Consider the following 24,871-nt stretch of genomic DNA (forward strand, 5'->3'; position numbering starts at 1 on the left):
TGTTTAATTAAAAATACATTTAAATAAATAAATAAATAAAGAGCCAACCAGCCATTAAAATAATTTCTAAACATTAGACAGGCTGGCGGGTTAAACAATATAGATAAATGGGCAGGCGGGCGTGTAAATTATTTTAAAAAAAACTATAAGTGAGAGGGAGGGCGGGTTAAATAAATTTCAAAACAACGAGTAGGAGGGCTTTTGGCTAAAAACCCACCCATTAAAGACCTCTAATACTCCATATTCCTGAAAATTATGTTATAACTACACTGCATATGCAAAGAGTTTTTATTTAGATTTGCTTAGAAAAATTTGCAATTGTATGAGAATGTGTTTTTTTAAAAAAACTAATTTCATAATTTACTCCCATATAATCATACTAGTTATCTAATATCAACCAAATTATTGATTTCAAAAAACAATAAAATTTTTATAAAAAAGATTCGCCACCCTCCCCCTTCCCCATACCCCTCTGACATGCTACTCACTCTTTATAAGCATTATGTTGATATTAAAGGGTGAGACTTATTAAGTTTTTAGGATTAAATTTTTCTTTTAATATATATATATAATTAGTTACAATTAATGAGACTTGTTTATTTTTTCTCCTTTGCAGAAAATAGTTTGCCATTTCATCTCCAAATTAGTTGATCTTGGCCTGGGCACAATTCGCAGAGGCCTATAACTTATTGATATTTACTTCTCCAATTCACTATGAGGTGAACCTTAAATATAGACATTCACACCATCACTTATTCCTTTTTTAACCAATAAGGCTTTAGTCTGACAATCACCATATAACTATCATGGTTATCACGTTATAACCATATTACTTTAGATTAAAATCCTAATTTTTTAGACAATAAATGATATTTATTTTCTAATACTACTTATATTCTGTATTAAATAGGTTTGTCAAATCTAACAGCCATTACTACTTATCAATTGCAATGGCAAAAACTTTAGAGTGAAATAAATATATCTTCTTAGAAAATAAATTATTTTTTACAATTCGTTTTAAACACTTTAAAAGATTATGGAACTTGTTGAAAACCTTCTTAAAAACATTAGCAAAAACCCGCTCTCACAAAGGACCCCATCTATCTAAAGCTAGAAATAAGGTTCATTGGTTAAAATCGCATTAACTTCAGGTCAATTAAAAGCTTCATATATTACCCAGAGCTTAGTAGGATAGGACTGAGTTTCATAATTAAATGCTCGTATAAAAGTTTTTCATGAAGCTAATTATCCAGGGTATGTTAACTAATGAGTTTGTTGAGTGTAGAACCAAATTTCTTCCCTTTTTTTAAAAAAAGGTCCTCCATTTTTTTTTATAGTTTGGATGTATTTTGTATATTTTTTATGATACTTAAGAATGTATCTCACCCAAATTGAAATACTTCTCCACCTGCCCATTGCAGACCTCTAATACTGCATATTCCTGACAATTATGTTATATTATTTATACGAAATGTTAGCAGCATATTACCGTAGAACATTGAGAAAGTTTCTCGGCAGTAACTAATTGAACGTTTAAGTTTCGCGATTGCGATTTTCCCCGAGATTTAATGAGGCGAGTTAATACCTATAAAAAAAATAAAATTCTATGTTTTATACACTAAGACGAATGCATAATTAAATAATCTGATATTTTTTTAGGTTATGAATGAATTTAAAATTTTAACTTTTTGGGAAGATATTTTAACATATACAATGATAGGAGCCAATGATGTTTTCGCTAATTGAGAGGGATGATTAATTGTATCACAATCTAGAACTACTAACTGTAAATTTCGCGCTAGTTCAAATATACGTTCGATTTCCGCTTGAATTTCGGCTTGTTTCAATAAATTACAATTTGGAAAATAATTTTTATTATAACTTAATTTTGATTACCTAATGTTGTAGAAGTTTTGTTGGCCGATGATGTTCTGTCGATAATAGCCCTTTTGGAAGGATTATTTAAAACGGAACGTTTAGCCAATGATATATCCACACTAACTCTCGTTATTATAATTCTACGAATAAATATGAAAACATTATATTAAATACTACTTTGGGAATATATGGCGCATATTAAAATAAGAGGCTCTGCAATCAAGATTACTTATTTCCCAAAATCAAAGTTAATTATATAATAAAATCTTTTAAGAAAAGTTTTTAATAGAAAACGAAAAAGCAAAACATTCAGAAATTGGATTTCTTATAGTATTGATAAGGTTTTCTTTATTAACTTGTTTCTTATTTGGGGGTGAAAACATTCAAATCGGATATATGAAACTGTGGCTGTAAACATTTCTTCTAAAAACGAGTTGTGGTTCAGTGAATCTTCAACCCCGATTGTAGTGTTGTTAAACGGCTCATTTTAAGCCGATTTTTAAAAACGGCTAAATCAATATTTTATTAGGAAAATTATTATGCAAGCCTTTAGATTTTGCTCATAGGCGGAACACAGGTTTGAACATCTATTAACGAAATCTCGAGGTTTAGACAATAGTTTTCTGGCTAAAATATTGAGTTAGCCGTTTTTAAAAATCGGCTGAAATCGAGCCGTTTAACAACACTACCCGATTGGAGGACTAGAAGTTGGGTCATTCTATATCAAATAAATCACTTTATAACCCGACCATCTCAGATTTTGCTAAAATTTGATATGCAAGTTAATGAAGTGTTGTAATTGACGAATCCATAATATTAGCCCCTTAACTCTACTAGAACCGGAGGTATAGGGTCTCAAAGTGGCCCTGCTTGGTCATTTTTCGAAAAAAATGATTTTTTAAATGGCTCATTTCATAGCCGTAAGTAAACTCTTCTACGTATTGTAAATAAAATTAATATTTAATTTATAAATTTTTTTAAATTGCAGTCATAAATTTGTAATTAATTTTTTGAATGTTGGTATAAATTTTTTTTCCAAATTTCTGATATTTTGTAAAGAGTACCCCAAGAACTGTTCATATAAAAATTTTCAGAGTGGTAAAAAATGGTTAAGTAGCAACAATGCTTAAATATAAATTCCGCTAGATGGCGGTAATAATTTTAAATAGCTTAAAACTTAATTTTTGAAAATATAAGTCAATCTAAATACTATAATATAATATTTGTTGAAAAAAATCGAATTATGGCACAAAAATAAAATTTACGCTAGATAGCGCAAGTAATTTTAAAAAATAGCTAATTATGATTTAAATTAATTATCGATTTATCGATTCATTTTCCCAATAAATTTATCGATTTTTAAAATTAATAAATACTATTTAAATTTGAGTATCATATGTAAAAATCCTTCTAATATAAATAAACATTTATCAAAGAAGAGATTACAGTAAGTCGCTGGATGACAGAATTAGCCAAAATCAATATTAGCGATTATATCTATGTTACATGCCGCTTAACTTTATATAAATATAAAAAGGAGGGCATTCCAATTTACCAAGAAAACAATACCGGTACAACTTTATATGAATTCTTAAAATTCACGATAGAATTAGAAAATGATACTTAAATTAATAACGAGAATGCACAACTCCCTATATCTTTCGTCGAATCCTAAAATTCAACGTTATTAGATATTGGACAATCTCCATTAAAAAAGAGTAAAAGAAAAGTAATGTACTAAGCAAAAGCTTGCAAGAATTTCAAAGGGTATAGAAAATTCTTCAACCAGCGATGGAGATAAATAATAGCAACCATTTGATAATTCAAAATAGTTATGTATGCTCCAATTCGGAGGTAATGTAGTTAATAATAGATACTTCTGTGTTTTAGATAAGAATTGATAATCCTCCGAATTGGAGCATACATAACTATTTTTCATATTTTGAATTATCAAATCATTGCTATTATCTCCATCACTGGCGTTGCTATTATTTATCTCCATCGCTGGTTGAAGAATTTTTCCTAAACCCTTTGAAATTCTTGCAAGTTTTTGCTTAGGATATTACTTTTCTTTTAATCTCTTTTTTAAATTGGAGATTGTCCAATATTTAATAACGTTGAATTTAAGGATTCGAAGAAAGATATAGGAAGTTGTTCGTTATCGTTATTAATTGGAGTATCATTTTCTACTTCTATGGTGGATTTTAAAAATTCATTTGAATTTGGTATTGTTTTCCTGGTAAATTGAAATGCCCTCCTTTTTATATTTATATAAAGTTAAGCGGCATGCAACACAGATATAATCGCCAATATTGATTTTGGCAAATTAGGTCATCCAGCAACTTACTGCAATCTCTTCTTTGATAAATGTTTTTTTATATGAAGGATTTTTATATATCATGATATTCAAATTTGTAGTATTAATTAATTATAAAAATCGATAAATTTATTGGGAAAATGAATCGATAAATCGATAATTAATTTAAATCATAATTAGCTATTTTTTAAAATTACTTGCACTATCTAGCGGAAATTTTATTTTTGTGCTAAAATGCGATTTTATTTAACAAATATTATATTATGGTATATAAATAAAAAGTAGATTGATTGACTTATATTTTCAAAAATTAAGTTTTATTCTAATTTATTAACGCCATCTAGCGGAATTTCTATTTTAAGCATTTTTCTTACTTATTTTTTTTACCACTCTGAAAATTTTTATATGAACAGTTCTTGGTACTCTTTACAAAATATCTAAATTTGGGAAAAAAAATTTATACTAACATTTAAAAAAAATTAATTACAAATTTTTGACCGCAATTTAAAAAATATCTATAAGTTAAAAATTAATTTTATTTAAAATACGTGGAAGGGTTTACTCAAGGCTATAATATAAAATGAGCCATGATAGATATATATAGTACATCTAATATTAAAGTTATCCCTATTTTAAAAAACCTTTTTTTATGAAAAATGACAAAGCAGGGCCACTTTGAGACCCTAGATCTCTGGTTCAAGTAGAGTTAGAGAGATAATGTTTTAATTTTGTCAATTACATCACTTCATTAACTTATACCAAATTTTAACAAAATCTGAGGTGATCGGGTTGTAAAGTGATTGATTTAATTGACCCAGTTCAGAAAAAAGAGACTTATAAAATTAAATAAAAATAACAGAAATATCAGTTTTTTGAAATTTATTTTACCATATTTAGCATTCATCATAAAAAAAATTTATTATCATAATTATAATAATACAATACAATTTAAAAAATATATTCTATTTGATTTTTTGAATTTTATAAGCGAATTATCATGATATCTTCCAAAATCTTAATGTTAAAATAAAAATATTAATGTTTATGCCTAACTCAGTGCATTACAACTTGTATTTAATAAAATAACCTTGTGATTATGTACCTTTCTTTCGTTTTACTTTGAATTTAATAATCCGACAAACAACAATAAATATTTATAAAATATATATTAAAATTATAAAAAAAATACAAAATATGCTGGTAAAATCTTTACATAAAATATAATAAAAATGATTACATGAAAAATGATTTTCACAAAAAATATTTTTATTTTGAAATAAAAAAAAATAATTATCTTTAAATGACAATATTTATAATATTATATTTTGTATATCCAATAAAAATTTATTTATACATGGTATTTTTAATATATTTTTTTAAATAAAAAATTCTATAACCCTAAACCCAAAATTTAAAAAATATTAGGGTTGAGTAAAATATCGAGGGTTCACAGCCCTGACGTGAAAGTTTAGAATGACAGAATATCAATTATATAATATTCATAGATACATTGAACGCATGTCCATTTCCTAATTCTGATTTTTATACTATCATTGAAATGTAATAATATTTTATTTAGCTATAATCACCCAGCTCGATACATTTATCTATACCCACCCCAGGCGCGTACCCAATGGGGGAAATTCCCCCCCCCCCCATCGCAAATTTGACTATTTTCATAAATATCATTTTAAGCTAATAAAATTTTTACCCCCCCCCCCCCCTCCCCCAATCAAAATTTACAAATATTTGAATATCAATTTTCCAACATATTATTCAAAAATATTAATAAAATGGAAAAATATTTAGTCAAAGAGATTGAAATCAAACGATAATTTATAAATAAGGCTGAGCATGAAAAAAAGTAATGTGTCGTCAGCAGCGATATCATATTGAATTGAATTGATAAATCAGAGTTTATCATTGCTGCTAGTTGCATCAATAAATTATTTTTCGTTGACTCGAAGGCTAAATTTTATGATATAGGATTAATTAAACCTCGTCTAGCACCTAGGCCATTATTGAGATGAAAATAAATATTGGCTCAACTGAAGAATATTATAAAATATCCATTTTTATCCCATTCTTAGGTACTTTTTTATCGCAAATAAAAGTACGGGTTTTAGATAAAAAACAAGTCTTTAGCAATCTTCAAGTTTTATTACCCAAAGATCCTTCTTCATTTTCTAATGCCACTATTGGTAAAATTAAATATTTAGAAAAATTTTATTCCTATGTGATTGATACTGAAATAAATTTAATCAGTGAATTCGAATTGTGGTATAAATATTTATACGTTTAGCTATTTTACCTGAGCATTCTATTGATGCGCTCAATCGGTGTAAAGAAACCTTGGCTCAATTTCCTAATATTTCGAAGTTGTTTTATATTCTTGCATGTTTGCCTATTACAACATGTACGAATGAAAGGACTTTTTCCAACTTGAGAAGGTTGAAAACATATTTACGAAGTACTGAATCTCGGCTAAATGGGTTAGCTCTGTTAAATATACACAGAGATTTGGTTCCAACGACAAACGAAATAATTAAAAATCTTGTATTTGATAAGAAGTTAAAAAAACTTGTTAATTTAATTATTTTCTAGTCAATATTTTAAACACACTACTATTAGTATTTTCAATAAAAAAATTATATTCTACTTATATTGAATGAGAATTTAAGCTGAGGCTAGTTTTTAAAGCAAATTTTATAAAAAAAATGACATTACACTTTATTTCAACTTTACATTTAAAAAAACCTTTACATTTAAAAAAACTTTATTAAATATAATGTACCTAACTTGAAATAATAAAAAAGAGGCTTGTAATATCCTATCCATAAGCATGAATTAGTAAATAATAGTTAAAAATAGAAATATAATTATTATTAAATTATGAATAATTGAATAGAATAGCTGAATAAGACCCGGCCGAAGGCCAGGTAAAAGGGGTTTGGGGGCGAAGCCCCCAAAAGTTCCCCCCCCCCCCCCACCCCTATAAGAAAATCCTGAATACGCCACTGACCCACCCTAAAAAAGAAACTAAGACAAATCAAAATTAAATTATCAATTACAATGTGCAAAATAAGAACTAATTTGGCGATCCCTAAAATAATCTAATTATGGCAACCCGATGCCGCTGTCTTATCCGCTCCCCAGTGTGTACCAGCCTGGAATAATGCATTAATGAAAGATGTGGTAATTCAATAAAAATTTTGAATAAAATCTCATTTCTGCGGTAAAGGGAATGGTAGAAAAGAATAAGCTAATGATATTATTTGAAATGCCAGTCATACGATACAATGTATAGCTAGTATTTTCTTGATGGCCAAATTAAGAATTGGTAAAATTAATGAGGTTCGGGGGGATAATAAAAGAATTTTATATTATTTAAACAGGGAATTAGGGCTACTAAAAGATTTTAAGCCTAACACTTAAAAGCAATCCAAATTTTCAATGCCTTAGAAGTAGACCGATACCGTTTGTGTAAAAACATAATGAGAAAGTGAACTGCAACAACGAGAGTTTTAGAAAAAATAAAATATATCGCTTCTTCAATTGTACATGTACTGAGAGAAAGGATGGATCTATAAGAATTTGTGGTGACTTCCGACGTTATTGATCTATATTCTTTACCCAGAATTACATTAGGTCCGCCCCATAGCAAGAAATTTAAAAAAAATATAAAAGGGCTTCATGAATTGTGGATTGCAATTCCATTTCAAATAGGTTATATTCTATTCTAAATATTAGGAGAAAGTTAAAATTATTTAAAATATTTATTTTCTTACATTTTTTAAACCTTAAACACTGATGGATATATCAGCCAAAAGAAATTCTATTTAGTTTATCTCTTCAAATAACTATGATTAGAAAATTAGTGTATGAAATGTTCAGATATCCAACAAGATGAATTCGACATCAAGCTGTAACAGCATTTTTTCGATCTAGAAAAGCCTATTATGTATGCCCTCGGAGAAATATTAGAATCATCTGAAACACATATTTTATCTGAAGCTGATACATTATTAGATATAATATGACTACCGATTTTTTTCATTGGAATGTATTAAAAATTATTTATTACACACAATTTTATGCATTTGAAAAAAATGGATTTGGCTGAAGTTATGAAAATCGATAATTATAAATACAACTTGAAACCAAGAGATAATATGGATCAGGAATTTCTCAATATCTATGTGATTGTTGAGAGTGAAATCATATGATTTTTAGATTCACAAGCTTCGACTTTACCGATAAACAAATCGTCCCAATATTAACGTGGACTCAATTGAGGATCATTATAAAATAATCGTTTTTATTCCACTTCTTGGATTTAATTTAAACTCAAATCAATGAATGATTTATGATTTATCAAATGGCTCTATCCAATTTACAAATACTATATCTCATAACTCCCTAATATATCAAATCTTGACATTGAAAAATTAAATATTTAGCAAATTTTATTCAGAGTATATAAATGTATCTGAAGCCAATTGATTACAGAATTTAAATGGTATTAAAGATTCATTTTTGAAGATAATTCTGAAAGTAATGCAGTGGAAGAATTGCATACTTTAAAATATATAAGTTTTCTAAATATTTTAAAATTATTGTGACAATGATACCAATTAGTACAAGCACAAATATAACACTTCTTATTTATTACAGAGAATAAAAACCTTTATCAAAAGTATAATGTCTTAAATTTGATTGAATAGATTAGCTTTACTCATCGAGATCTAATCCTCAACACAAAACAAATTATTAAAAAATTGGCGCAATCACAAAGAAGATATTTTGAATAAGCTTTTAAATCATTATAAAATGTTTAATTTTATATTTAATTTTAATTTACATACTGATTTATATAGCTATAATATTTTTTAATCGTAATATATTCGCTTTTACTATTTTGTATTTTCCAATATTTTATTATTTGTGTTCAAATTATCATTTATATATGATTGGTTCTAATAAATTTTATATGAAGATTAGTTCTAATAAATATTTGATGCTAAAAATCATTTCCATACATAAAAAATTACCCCCCCCCCCCCCTAGAAAATTCCTGGCTACGCGCCGGTAACACGATCAGTCAAGAGGACATACGACAACGAATATGAATGTCAACGCAATCTTAACCCACCGTTACCAAAGAAGTCAAAGAATTACAATCTTTTATTGGTATCATTAATTATTATCAATAACTGATTGGCCGAAAATAATATGTGAACCATTTTTACATCGACGAAATGAACTCATGATAGAAGCAGGATGTATATTATGAGGATTTAGAACTGTAATTCCTAAAATACAAGTAAATAATTTATCCTCTATATATATGGGCCACCAGGGTATGACTAACACAAAACTATTAGTCCAAGATAATGTATGGTGGCCTTAAATAAAGACTTGAAATAAGTTAAGAATATGAATTATATCAAATACAAAGCCCCAGAGGGCTCTATGCAAACAAACAATGGGAACGATTTAGATTGCAGTATATTTAGTGATAAAGATAATTTTAGTAAGTAACCAGAAATATAAATACTTTCTACAAATAATTTTATAGAAGTATTATTATAATACCTTGTATAATTAATTATTATTAATACTAGTTGTAAAAGAGGTCTCTTTATGTATTAAATTGAAATAAAACATTCGAGATATCATTTACATTAAATGGCTTAGAACTTTTATATATACATAGGGAGTTGACACCAAGCACAAATGAAATCATTGATAAATTAGCTTAATCCCAAAGAAGATCGAATTTCACATTATAAATCTATAACGTTTCTTATATTTTTCCACATTTAATACACCCATATTTTTTCTCATGAACACTTTGTAAATTTATATACATGCAATAATTCTAAAGAATATTTTTGTGCATTAATCTATATTTCCAAATTTAATAATCCCGCCATGCGTATGTGCATGTTGATATGGAAACTTGTCTTTTAAATTGAAATCGTATCTTAATTTTTGAAGAGAGATGGTTAATTTTAAAAGGTATCTTTCGTAGAATCCTATCCCTTTTTCAATTAGTTACTTTAGACATTATCTATTTCGAATAGGCCCAAGGTATTTTTATTTTCTGTAATAAATCTCTATGGTAGATCGACTTATGGCTAATTGATCTGGTGTCCTTCCACAATTTTCTTAGATCATTAATGATGATCATTGTAGTCATACCTCTAGATATTTGAAGAAAGCAAAGGTTATAAGTTGCTGAAATTACAATCGAATTGTAAAAAATTAAGAGATTGCTAGGCCTCGTTTTGTAAGCGCGATATCGAAACGATGCGTAATTTATAGTTAAACGATAGCATAGCTGAATAGTTTAACAGTTTGAGCGACATCGCGGTAGAGGCCTTAATTCCTAAAAACAAGATAAATTTACATAGAACATTTTGGTGACCAAAGTGCTCAGTGGAGAATATCTATACATCAGGCCCAATGTTTTCTGCATTGTCCAACCAAATAAATATTATTACAAATTTCCCGAGTCAGAAAGAATGTCGAACAACTCTATGGTGATAATTTTTAAAACACATCAACTTCTAAAGATTTTGAAAATTATTTTCCGTTGAAGGGAAAGGCAATTGGTGAGGCCAGTCTCCCATATGCCTCTATCTAGTTACACACCTCCCCGATGATCGCTAATCGTAAGTTTCATTAATTATTATTAAAATTAAACAAGTCATACTAAAATAAATCCTTGAAAAAATTCATCTTTAAAATTCTGACCTTCCTTCAAACCGTTTTTTGAGATAATCGAAGAGAGCTTTTTGCATCATGTCTGTTACTTCGTAACCTTTAAGCGAAGGACCGACTAGGACTATGGGTCTCATAGAAGGCACTACATCGTAAGGAGGTATATTTTCGGGCTAAGAGTTATATGGTAGCAAAATATAAAAAAATGAAAAAGATAATTAAATTTTTAAGTAAGATAATAGTATGTTGTAGTGTTATTAGAGGTTACGTGTGATAAGTAACTAGCTAGTTATTAGTATTTCAAAAGTATCATGTTATATTACAAATTATTTTTTAATCATTTGTATAACTCATCATTTTTAATAAATTTTTTTCATATACAAAATAATTATGTCAATTTCAAATTTTAATCAAAGGAATTTAAATGAAACTAACTAAATAATTGTACTGAATGAAATATACTACATTATAATATTTCCTTAAACCGAAAAAAATATATAAATCAGAGACCTGCAGAAGTACCATTTGCATGGCTAGGCTCGGATTTTTTTCGCCACAGGTTTTATATTTTCAGGCCCGATCCGGAGTTTTTTAAAAAAAATTTTATAAGATTTTTTTTATATAAATTTACTTAATAAATTTTTATTTGACTATAAAAATAAGCTATTTTCAAAATTAGAGAAAGGCATGTTTTTTTATATAATTCCTAGGCCAAGCAAAAATTCTGCAGAAGCGCTATATTTAATATAGTCATTTAATTTTGAGAAATTTTATTGCTGTGCATATGATTTATCATTTAACATTTAATTCTAATTTTTAGCCTGAGATATTTTTACTATTCTAAACTCAAACATTTTACTTTTCTTTCGTTTTAGGCGTAACCCGCTTAGCTTCAAAATAAAAATTATTATTTCTCTTCTTTATCCTTAAAATTTTTATTTCACTATTATTTCATAATATACAGGTAAAAAAATATAATATAAATCGACATCATTGAGCTCAATTCATTCATAAAAAAATCAGACCTGGAGGTCAGACCCTAAGTCCGGGTAAAAGGACCGGGCCTTATTTTAATTTTTTTAATATACCCGGATCGGGCCTAAAAAAATTTTTTAAAAAAATACCAGGGCCGGTATTTTAAATCGCCATTATTAGTTATAAAAATTAAAAATAAATGATATATTTTAAAAAAAATCTGGGTCGAGCTGAAATTTTTTTTAAAAAAACTCTATTTTTCTTTTATCAACCTCTTAAATCCTGTGAGCTAATTTGACATCATATTGCATGTTATATTTTATCGTTTAAACCCGATCAATGATTTAATGACATTTATGAAATAAATAAATAATAAATTCAATCGTTTATTAATAAGTAAAAAAATATGTGCTTTTGTATCTATTTAATTATCAGTTAACTTATGACTAAATTTCCGCTTCGATTTCTTTTAAATTTCTTGATATTACTTCTTATTTAGATATTATTATTAAAACTTCTGAAAAATGTTTATTTCATGTATGTCAAACATGAATTTATACGTTTTTTAAATTTCTATAATTTTAAAATTATGAGCCCAAATTAACACTTTGAAAATTTAATAAATAATTTTATTACCATTGAATTTATATATTTTTTTCTATAAATAATGATTGAAGGTGATATTTCGGAAGCAGGTATTGATGATAGTGAGGATAATTTTAATCATCCTAATGATATTATGGATATCGATTCACCTACACATCACTCCACATAGAACTTAATATGAAGGTCCTAGTATTTCTAATCTCAATAGTAATTGGGTATTACTAAATATTGAATCATTTAATACATTTTCTAAAAAAAAATTATTCCCTCCAACTATATAAAATTGAGCAATCAAATCTATTTTGCTTTAAAAAACTGGCCAATCTTTGAAACCGCTAAAAATGATATTTTTCATTCATTTACTTAAGGTTAACGGTTTCATAATATCATCAATAATGGTCTCAGGAATTCAAATTTCCTTCTGGAACCGATACAATGTCGAGAAAATGTTTCAAACAAGGAAATATTTGCATCTCAATAGGATAATATAAATATAATTCCAAAGGGCACAACAGATGAATTCAAACCAATATGAAAAAAATTGAAATGGAGGAGAATATTTGTATTGACGAATTTTTGATACCATTCAAAGGTTAGAATACACTGAAATAATGGGTATAAAAAATTTACCCTTGCAGGAGTCTCCGAAATTATTTACAATTTTAAAGTGTATACATTAATTATAAAAACACAAACACCATAGATATATTTCTTCGGTTAGTTCAAAAAATACCTCATTTTGAGATTATAATATTCACACTGATAATTTTTTCTCCTTTATGCCTCTATCGTTAAATCTTAAAGAAATAGTTATAGTACCATACGATCCAACCGCCTAAAAAGTTGCAGTTTGAAATGATGTGATCTCAAGAAAAAAAGGAGAGGTAGCTTTGATTACAAAAATAATAATATAATAATTGTCAAATGGACAACGAATTTGCTCACGTAATATCATCCTTCAATGGCATCGACCCAATAGAAGATGTGAGGCGATAATTATTAGAAGGTTCATTCAGATCCTTAGGCCTCATATTTAAAAAAATATAATGAAGCAATATGCTTGTGGAATGCTACAGAGTAGATATCAAAGGTAGAAGAGAAGAAATGTTTTATAAAATTTAAATCTCAAATAATATTGGCAGGTAAGAAATATATCTCACAACAGCGTAACTCTATTTTATTATATAATTTTGAAATTTTACTTATCATTATTCGATTTTTAAAAACGACATGATTAAGATTTTAGCTAAAATAATATTATGCAAGTCTGGAGATTTTGCTCATTGGAAAGGTTTGGACCTCTATTTGCCCAAACTTGAGCCGTTTTTAAAAATCGGCCCGAATGGGGTTTTTTATCAACCCCATTTCTATATATATAGAATTATTTCCAGATATTTTATGATCATCATTAATAATAAGAAACGATTATTACATAATTATACAATCTTTCAATAAGATTATAAATATTAAAATTACTTACTTTATTCGTTACATTCTAAAAATGCAACTAGTTACAGTTATTTTTATGCAAAATATAACTAACTAGAAAATTTTGGAATTCAATTTTTTAATCTTTTGGACGTAGCCCTTTACAAAAAATTTTAATGAATTCTTTTGATGAAGATACAATTAATTTACTGAAAAAAATTATCAATATAATAATTATCTTTCATAAGAATTTGGGCTTAATAAATTTTTATTGATAGGCTATTTACAAAATTGGTGTCTAAAGAATGTGCTCGTTTCCCTCCAAAAATATAGTTATCTAGACCGAACAAACGTTCTAGAGGAGAGACTAGTATTGAGTGAGACATTATATTTAATAAACAATAATTCTAAATTTGGGACCATGAAAACAATGAGTTTCAATTTCAATTCTGATCTTAAAACGGGATATTCAAAAAAATTTATTTTTTGACATCAAATTTATTTAACTATATATAAATATTTTAAAAGTAACTTGAAATATAACGAGTTATTTTTATCGTTACAATCCAAAAATAAAACTAGCTACAGTTATTAGTATTATTTCAAAAGTAACTAGTTATAATTTCAGAAAATGTAACCGGTAACTATTTAAATATTGCCAATTAATTTAACAACACTACAATGTTGAAAATAATTTATCGATATAGAGTACAATGTAAGAGAAATGGTTATGAAAAATTTGTACAAATCTTATAAATAAATCTTATTTCAGTTAAACTTTTATATTTGAGCAGAATAATTTGACAATCAATTTTGAATAATTATCCTTAGTTCAATTAATGGGATTATAACTAAATTAAATTCATTGAATTTTAAGCTAAATGATCAAGATTTTTTAAATTTAATTAAACTTATATATTTGACAAAATAATTTTATTATTTTATATTAAATGCCTTAATAAAATATAAAATGTATTGATTAATCATAAATATATTATGCCCATTTTACTAAATGAAATATATTACGTACAAGTTAGATATACTAGTTGTAGATACTGATAAATGATAATTAACTTTATATATTTAAAAAACAATTTAGTCTCTACCTTATATTATGAATTTTCAACAAAAAAAAAATCATATAAAAATTTCAAAACCCAAAAATGATGAATGTGTTAAGATGACCTGATTAATTTATATATATATTTCTTTTTTGTTGTTAACTTAATACTAACCTTGCGGATTCATTTTATAGTATTAACTTAAAAATTTGATTTAAATTAATTTTTCGTTTATATAAATTATTATTTTCGTTTTATATAAATTATTATTTTCGTTTTATATAAATTAATTTTTACAAGCTATATATGCATGAAAATTATTGCATTTTTAGTTAATTGAATAAATAAAATTTTAAAATACTTTCTTAAATTTGTTTTTCTATCTTTTTTGTAAATTAAAATTTTATTAAAATATAAAGATTAATTTCATATTAATTATTTCACATTTCTAAAATAAAATAAATAAATAAGAAAAAAAAATTTTTTTTTTACAATTAATTAAATATGGTGGACGATAAAAAAACCCACTGTTTCTAATGATACTATATTATATAAATGCGAATTTCCAAAATATATAGGAAACATTGATACATATTTAACTAAAATTGAACTTATTTTTAAAAATAATAACAGCACAGATGACGATAACGCCACGACCTTACCACATAATTTACCAGATGACATATTTTCTAAACTACAATCGATATGCACTGAATCCGATCTCAAGAAATCGTCGACACTTATCAACAAACTTAGATTATTACAGCCTGCCAAGATTCGAAACACAAAAATTAGTGAATTCAATGCAGCGATTCAAAAAGAGAGTGAAAGTTTTTTAGATTGGGGTCACCCGTATTTGTCAGCTCAATATGAACTGCAACTTTATCGGATATGACAGGGTTTTAGAAAAAATAAAGGTATCAAGCTTATCTAAGGAAATTAAATATAGAATTAAAGATATACTCATTTTAGATGACATTATAAAGATAGGCAAAGAGTTAGACGAAACTGACATTGAAACATCTATAAATAAGATTGTTATCAAAGACAACACACACTCTGATCTAAACATTTGGAGGGAGTAAGACAAGATAAGAAAGTTTACGAACAAAAATCAACTAATACTAGATAAGACAATACCCAGATGATGCCATATACTGAGAGCAACAGACATTATGATAATAATTACAAACATCAGTTTAGACAACCATGGCAGACTCGACCATATTATGGCAACCAAAGATTTAACAACCATCATTTTCCAAGACGAAACTATGACAGATTTCATGATCAAAATAGATGGGAAACTTTTTATATTCCTTTCAATAATCACGACACAATATCTAACAATAATAATAGATCTAATAATAACAATTATGGATATTATAATAATTACAAGCCTTTTAATGATTTAAAATACCACAACAGATTTGACAACAGACAACCGTTTCAAAATTTTAGAGGTTATAATAGATCCAAAGTGCATCAACAATTTACGATCGTGACAATAAAAATTACATGACTCATAATGCTAGACATCAAGCGCCTTATTTAAATAAAATCAATATAGTTAATATGGAAGAGATCGAAGGCGACAAAATCATATCAAACAATAAGAAAGATTATAATTTATTAAATATTGATATAAATAACGTAGAAAACGAAGTTCAAAATATTAAAGATGATGCATATATGGTGAACATCAAATTAATAACGTCTTAACTTCACTACAAGTAGATAAGGGTCTACCAAAGTATATGATTGAGAAAACAGGCATAAAAAACATTACGAAGTCAACATACAGTTATCAGGTTACGACGGCAAGACGATACAAGTGATAGGCACAACGCGAGTGAATGTAGAATACGAAGGGAATTCTCAAATTTTAGATGCATTAATCGTAAACAGTAACAAGATGCCTTTACTAGGAAGATCATGGTTAAAATATTTTAAAAATATACTTGAAAGCATAAAGACGATTTGGCGGAGTTGATATCCAATTGCAAGTCAAAATCAAATAATGAACCAGTCATGAAAACTCAAGTTAGATTACGACTAAAATCAAATGCGAAGCCAAAAATTATACCACCGAGAAGGGTACCTTATTCTAGAATAGATATTATAACTAAAGAATTAAATTCCTGGCTGGAAAACAAGATCATCGAGCTGGTAAAAGACGTCAGGTGGGCAAGTCCATTCACACCAGTTTTTAAAAATAATGGGAGTCTTAGGCTGTGCGCCGATTTTAAAGACACAGTTAACCCACCGCTTGAAAATTTCAAATACCCCATACCTAGAATTAACGATTTGATCGCCAAATTAGCTAGAGGCAAAAAAATCAGCAAAATTGATTTCAAGCAAGCCTTCCTGCAAATTCATTCACAAGGACTCTAGAGATTTGCTTACTATATCCACCCATAAAGGGTACTTCAGGTTCACGAGACTTCCGTTCGAACTAAAAAAATCTTCAGCCATATTTCAACAGAACAGGTTTTCGAAGATTTAAAAGATGTTATATTCTACATAGACGACTTGTTAATTACAGGTGATAATGATGAGATACACTTGGAGAACATAAAAAAAGTATTCGAAAAGATCGTCAAATATGGATTAACCCCCAATTTCGACAAAAGTTTATTCCTGCAAGATAAAATACCATTTTTGGGACACGACATAGACAAACATGGTATACATCCTAACGATGATAAAATCAAAGCAATTATAGACATGCCGGAACCAAAAAATTCAGAAGAACTATCTACTTTTCTTAGGCATGGCGAGCTATTACCGTAAATTTTTAAACAATTTAGCGGATCTGGCAGATCCACTGTATAAAATAATCAACAAAGATAAATGGTCTTGGGATACCGAACATCAAGAATGCTATAAAAAATTAAAAACTTTAATCAGTCAACCTCCTACATTGATCTTTTTCAATCCTTATTTATCCATATGTATAGCCGCTGATGCGTCTAAACGCGGTTTAGGAGCTATTTTATTTCACATAGAAGGGGACGGCAAAGAAAAGCCGATAGCGTTTGCCTCAATCCGAAAGAAATTACACTAACATCGAACGCGAGGATTTAGCGATTATTTTTGCAATGAAAAGATTTCAAGAACATCTAATTGGAACAAAATTTTCAATCATCACCGATCACAAGCCTTTGATCTACATTTTTTCCAAAGGTTTAGAAGAACTCATCCATGTCGATGAGATTGCAGAAGTGGAACATTGTGCTTACGACTTCGAAATAAGACATAGAGCGGGTAAACACAACACGGTACCAGATTGTTTGTCCAGATTGCCATTAACACCCTCAGAAGAAGAAATACACATTGTGGATGATATAAAAGAAAATAATGATTTATGGGATGTACCAATAAACTTTAAAATGATCGAAAAAGAAACTTCTAACGACAGAGAATTATTGGAAATAATAAATGACATTAGAAACGGTGACACGATAAAAAATAAAACGTATAACAATATGGTAATGGAATTATGAATTATGGGAAATTGTCTATTTAAAGAAAATAAAATCATCATAGAAAATTTTTAGAAAATCAATACTACAACATTTACACGAAGGACACTTGGGTGCCGGCAAAACCAAACATTTAGCTAAAGAATACCTTTGGTGGCCTGGAATTAACAAATATATTGATAACATAAAAGAATGCAAATCATGTAACATTTGGGCCGATAATCCCATTAACACAGAGCATCCTTGGATGTTAACGACGAAGCCATTCGAAAGAATACACATTGACTACGCTGGGCCATTTTTTAACAAATACTGGTTGCTTATAGTAGATGCGTAAAGTAAGTTTCCTATAATCACGCCGATGAAATCAATAACCGGGGAATTCACAATAAAAGAATTGATGAAAACAATTAGCTTATTTGGTATTCCAGAACAAATAGTTTCTGATAATGGCTCAAACTTTACAAGTCAACTCTTCAAAAAATTTTGTAGAGACCATGATATACATCACTTTCAGACTTCAGCCCATCATCAACAGTCAAATGGGCAAGTTGAAAGGATGGTAAGAACTTTCAAATCACACATGAAATAGTGTATGGAGCAAAACAATATAGATATCGCTCTTTAAAACTTTTTATTCAACTACAGGAACACGCCTAATAGTAAGACTGGTATTCCACCAAGAAAACTTATGTTTAATCATGATATGAGAACTAATTGGGATTTATTAAAGTTTAAAAAAGACAACGACACAATTTTGCTTACAGCTTTACCAAGAACTATGGATATTAGAGAAAAAATTTGGTACAAAAGTTTTGGAGTAAATAAATGGGATGAAGGCGTTATAGTTAAAAGAAAAAGTAACATGCTATATCAAATTCACACGAAAAATGGCGTATTAAGGAGGCACGTAAACCAACTTAAAAAAAGAGTTACCACTGAACCAAACATTCCAAACAACACTTCACCAACGATTACATTATACAAAAGGAGAAATGTCATCGACCAAGATAATGATCGTCTAGCTGACGTTTCGAGGCCGAATAGACATAAAACGTTGCCTGCGCGATATCAAGATTATATCATGAACTTATAAGATTCACATACAAGAAGAACCTGAGTGGAGTTCATTTCTTAAAGGGTGGAATGTTAAGATGACCTGATTAATTTTTTTATATATATATTTCTTTTTTAACTTAATACTAACCTTTCGGACTCATTTTATAATATTAACTCAATAGTTTGATTTAAATTAATTTTTCGTTTATATAAATTGATTTTTACAAGCTATATAAGCATGAAAATATATTGCATTTTAAATAAATAAAATAAAATTTTAAAATACTTTCTTAATTTTGTTTTTCTCCTTGCCAACTTTAACAGAATGTATATTATTTCCTTCCAAATTCAAGTCAAATTATCCCAGGAACGATTTTAAATGCTTATTGCAAATGAAAGAAAATAAGTCAAAATACGTCTCACAATACATAACCAGAATTTAGGTTCCTGTATAAATTTTTCAAACATCATCAAACGTATTGAAGACTGATATTCTTATATATTGGGAAAGAAGAAAATTAGAGCAACCCGAACTCTTCAATGAGCAACAATAGCTATTCAGGATTATAATGCATTTTATCCCCATAAAAAACAAGATTGGACATCATATAAAGACTCAAATACCCTGTATAAAAAATTAACTAATTTATGTGAGATCCTTCATTAAAGGGTTTTGAACCTGAACCGAACATTTAAAAAATTTAATTCCTTAACCTAAACCGATATAATTTTATCTTAGAACCTAAACCGATATAATTTTATCTTCTCAGAACCTAAACCGATATAATTTATCATCTTAGAACCTTAACTGTATAATCTTTATATCAAAGGTTCCACTCTTATTGTAAGTTTAAAATTCTCTATATAATATTTAGTTGTTATTAATTATGTTGTTAAACGGTCCGATTATATATTACGTAAGTCTGTAGATTAGTTTCATAGATAGTAGAAAAGTTTGGACCTCTATTTGCCAAATATTGAGGCTTACATAATATTATTTTGGTGTAAATCTTAATCGAGCCATTTAAAAAATCGACTAAACCCGTTAATTGAAATTAGGTAGAAATAAATAATCAGAAATGATTGTCAAATTTAATATGTACAAATCCACAAGTTTAACTTTGAAAAAAAAAATTTAAGATTTATTATTTAACATAGATTCCATGATAGATTATTTTAATAGGTTAATAATTTACTAAAAATGAATTTAACTCATAAAAAGGAAACCAAACTATTTGAATTTTGCCAACATATTTCCTGGATCTGCTAATTATTAATAAAGAATGCTAGATTCAGCCTTATATAATAAGAAATAATATAAAACTTTTACTGAAAGATAAGATAAATGAAAATACATAATAATGGAAAAATATCAATTGAATATCAACAAATTTATAATTGCTGTGTGCCAAGAAGATAATAAATTTTAAAAATAATCAAATGAATCCTAAGGTTAACCTCAACTGATGATTTTATCAAACTCTACATATTTAAGAAGCCACACTGCCACCCAACAGTATCACATCATATCATTTACTTTGACGCAGAAATTATACAAAGAGACATATATTCTCCACTCCACAATATCACCCTTCATATAAAAATCACCAAAATTATACCCTTACAAAATATTTCATACTTTCTATTATACCCTCAAATATTCAATCAAATAATATCCACTGCTTTATATATAATTGCCAAAGAAACTTACTACCCAGATTCCTTTGACTCAATCAGATAATAATGATGAAAATACTTCTTTCAATCATATTAAAGTTTTAAGTTAATTTATCTACTATTATATTATTATTTAAAATGAATTTTATTTTTAAACATTATAATTTTTATTTTTAAAATAACAGTTTTGGAAATAGGTCATTCATCTATATATTTACCCCCCCCCCCTTTTTAAAAAAAATTTTCTTCTAAAATGGGTATGTCAAGCATTTGTAATGCATGCTTGCCATAGAAATATAACCTTGACCCAGGCAACTTGTTATAAACATGGGCCTAAGTTAAAACCATGTTAAACTCTGGCATCCCCTCTTCAAATGAAATTTTGAACAACAAAATTGAAACAACCCTCATTGTAACTCTAAATTTTTATCCAGATTTTTATGATAAATTTTTAAAATGGGAAAGGCTACAACCTTAGTCCACCTACCTTTTAAAACAAGGTCTTTAATTTCTAATTTTTTGAACAACACTTATTATGGAAGTTAATTTAGATTTAAATTTCCTTAAAGCATAGGAAAATCTTTTAACCTTTTCTTAGAAATTCTTAATTAAACCTACAGATAAAAAAAATTCTTAATAAGATTTTATTTAAAATAGAATTGACCATTTTTATGCCGTAGAAATGGAAAATTATGTACCTGATGTAAGGGCTACTTCTGGCCAACAAATGTAAAATCTCAAAAAAAGAGACTAAGGGAATGTATGTGGAGCTCTCACATTGGCTCCATCTAATGAATGGCCCCGTTTGCTGAACATACTTTCATCCTATTGAAAGAATTACATCCTCAGGTTTTTGCTGAGGATTTCCCACTTCTATAAAATCTAATTCAATCGAAATAGGCAAGGAAGAACTTATTAAAAAAGTTTTATCTTTTAATAAAAACTCTGACGGTTTTCGCCCCTCTTATTTTCAATTTTTAATAAACCCTAAAAATCCTATTCAGGATTCATTTGTAAATTCATTGGTAATACTTAGCTAAAATATAAACAAAGATTTTTCACCAAATCCTTTTTGGTGCAAGATTAATTGCACTATCTAAGCTTGATGATGGGGTTCAGCCGATTGCAATAGGTTTTTTTAGGAGACTAATAAATAAGATAATCGTTGAGCGCATCAAACATGATTTAAAAATTTTCCAATATCATCTAGGATTTGGTACTAAAGGGGGATGCGAAATAGCCCTCCACTCTCTTCGTATATATATCAAGGATTCTCCTCCTGACGCAGTAGTCTATAATCTGGATTTTAAAAATGCTTTTAATTCTTTATCCAGAAAAGTATTTTAAGTTTATGCAAGATTTATTGAACAGTCACATGGCTGTTGAACCCCTCTCAAATTCGAGGAATATACAATCCTTCTAAAAAGGGTATACAACAAGGAGACCCTTTGAACCCTCTCATATTTAGCTTAGGCATACATAACCTAATTCATTCTTTAAAACCCCTTATTACCTGGATGATGACACCATCTACGGACCTTCTAAAAATATTTTAGCAGCGATAGACTATATAGAGCAGAATCCTCTAAACATAGTTCTTACTCTAAATAAAGCTAAATCTGAAATATGCTTTTTAAATTCAAATGCCCTTAAAGTCCAGGTGTTTAAAATAATTAACGAAAGTGAAATTTATCTTCTTGGTTCACCTTTAAGCAGTTTTTTCAACTGTGAGGTGTTCATGGAAAATATTTTTAAAGACTTATTAGGATTCGAAAATATTTTAAAAGTCACACATTTTTTCTTTTAAAAAAATATTTATTTTTTACCAAAGATATTACATATTTTTAGATCTTCTTCCTTTTTTTTTAAATAAAGAAATAATTATATGAATTTATTAGATGTATATTAGAAAATATATTAAAATATAAATTGGAAGATTTTAACTGGGGTTTCTCATAATTACCCTCGAAAATGGGTTGTTTAGATTTATATCCATTAAATCTTATATCACTTTATTCATTTTTGGCATCCTGTTAGATGAACAAAGCCATGATATCTTCTTTTATAACTCCTAAAGATAACCTTTTAAATTCAGCCTTGACAGCTTGGATATCTTTAGCTCTACCTAAAGCTGTTTTACCCACAGTTATAACACATCAATCAATTTTTGAACCTCTAACTAAAAAAATTTCTAAAATACTCTCATCAAACTACCCTTTAGAGTATATTCAACTATTACAAAATGCTGACTATATTAGTGGTTATGAATGGCTGGAAGCATTACCAAGTCGTAACCTAGGTAACCACTTATCAGATGAACAATTAAGAGTTTTCATAGGCCATCGAATTGGTAACATAGTTCAACCACATACACAGTTGATTCCAAAGTGAGACATGGTCTTAATTGTATATATAATCAAGGCAGACAAAGAAACTAAGCAATTAAATCAGTGATTAGCCTTTCTCTTACCAGGGCCCGAATACCAAACATCCGGGAGCCTGTTAATTTATCATTAGATGATGGCCTAAGACCAGATGGCTTAACTTCTGTGCCTTGATCTTTATGTAAATCCTTAATTTGGGACTTCACATGCGTCTCTTCATTTCCAAAAAATTTAAATTCTGACCCGGTTTATATAGCCGAAAAAAAAACAATTAAATATTACAAATTAATAAATTGTATTTTTTTTACAAATCGTTATCTCTTCCCTTGGACATATGTCAAGCGGAACTTGAAATTTTTAAAAAATATAAGGGTAAAATAAGAGCCTTTACACTAGTACCTAAAGAATATTATTTTTTAAAACAAAATATACAATTTCTTTTAAATACAATAATTCCTGTTTTTAAGGAACTTGTAGTCCCACTCCGTTTTTATAGAATGACTATTTTTATTATAAATTTATCTTTTTTTTAAAGAATTATTTGTGTATAATTTTAAATATTTTATATTAAAAAAGGGGCTTACTGAGGAAAAGACGAAATATTTTTTGCATATTTACCTTTTTAAAGAAAGGTTTTCTCTTTTCCCTAACGAGATTTGCTAGTTTGTTAGCTGGATTTAAAGGGTCTTCCTCTTTTTGGGAAGACTGTTGACGGCTTAAAATTGGACGAGATATCACGCCGAATTCTTGAGCCATTCCCTCGCTAGAACTTAGAGCCGCGCCTGTGTTTAATATATAATTATGTTTTATAGTAACAATTTGTATAATCAAATCAATTAGATAGTACATTATACGAGTAGTATTTTAAGAAATTAATATTATAGCACATTTATTTTCTAAAATCACAATGCAATGGCTAATAAATATAAAATCGAAGGTTCCAAAGTATCTTAAATAAAAAAAAATTCTTATATATTGGTCAATCACTTCGTAAGTGATCAGGAAAGAACGATCTTGGAGATGTTCTCTCTTTTTTCGGGCTAATTTATGATATTTTATTTTAATCATTATTGTTGGAGACTCTACTAATGTTTTTATTAAAAATGAGAAAATCAAATTAATATATAAAATTTTAAAATTATAATCAGGGTCCCGAAGTGAACTGATAAACCGTTATAAATATCTGAACCGTAACCAAACCGATATAATTATTTTTTGAAGGAGTAAAAATAACAGTTTTAAAAAAAGTTAAATTGGTTTCAACCAAAATAAATA

General features: G+C 27.9%; 1 protein-coding gene across 2 annotated transcripts in view; it reads right to left on the minus strand.

Annotated features, from left to right (window-relative positions):
• LOC135922935 (voltage-dependent L-type calcium channel subunit beta-4-like) overlaps positions 1-24,871 on the minus strand; it is a 95,805-nt gene that overhangs the window by 1,717 nt on the left and 69,217 nt on the right. For both annotated transcript variants that reach the window (XM_065457469.1, XM_065457471.1), the window contains exons 7-11: positions 24,215-24,378; positions 10,955-11,094; positions 1,897-2,018; positions 1,686-1,837; positions 1,490-1,585 (exon numbers count right to left, since the gene is read on the minus strand). In XM_065457469.1, coding sequence (XP_065313541.1) covers positions 1,490-1,585; positions 1,686-1,837; positions 1,897-2,018; positions 10,955-11,094; positions 24,215-24,378 — 674 coding nt within the window. The remainder of the gene's footprint in view (positions 1-1,489; positions 1,586-1,685; positions 1,838-1,896; positions 2,019-10,954; positions 11,095-24,214; positions 24,379-24,871) is intronic.

Source organism: Gordionus sp. m RMFG-2023, chromosome 1 (assembly GCF_954871325.1).
Source record: "Gordionus sp. m RMFG-2023 chromosome 1, tfGorSpeb1-WG-v2, whole genome shotgun sequence".
In the NCBI taxonomy this organism is placed as follows: domain Eukaryota; kingdom Metazoa; phylum Nematomorpha; class Gordioida; order Chordodea; family Parachordodidae; genus Gordionus; species Gordionus sp. m RMFG-2023.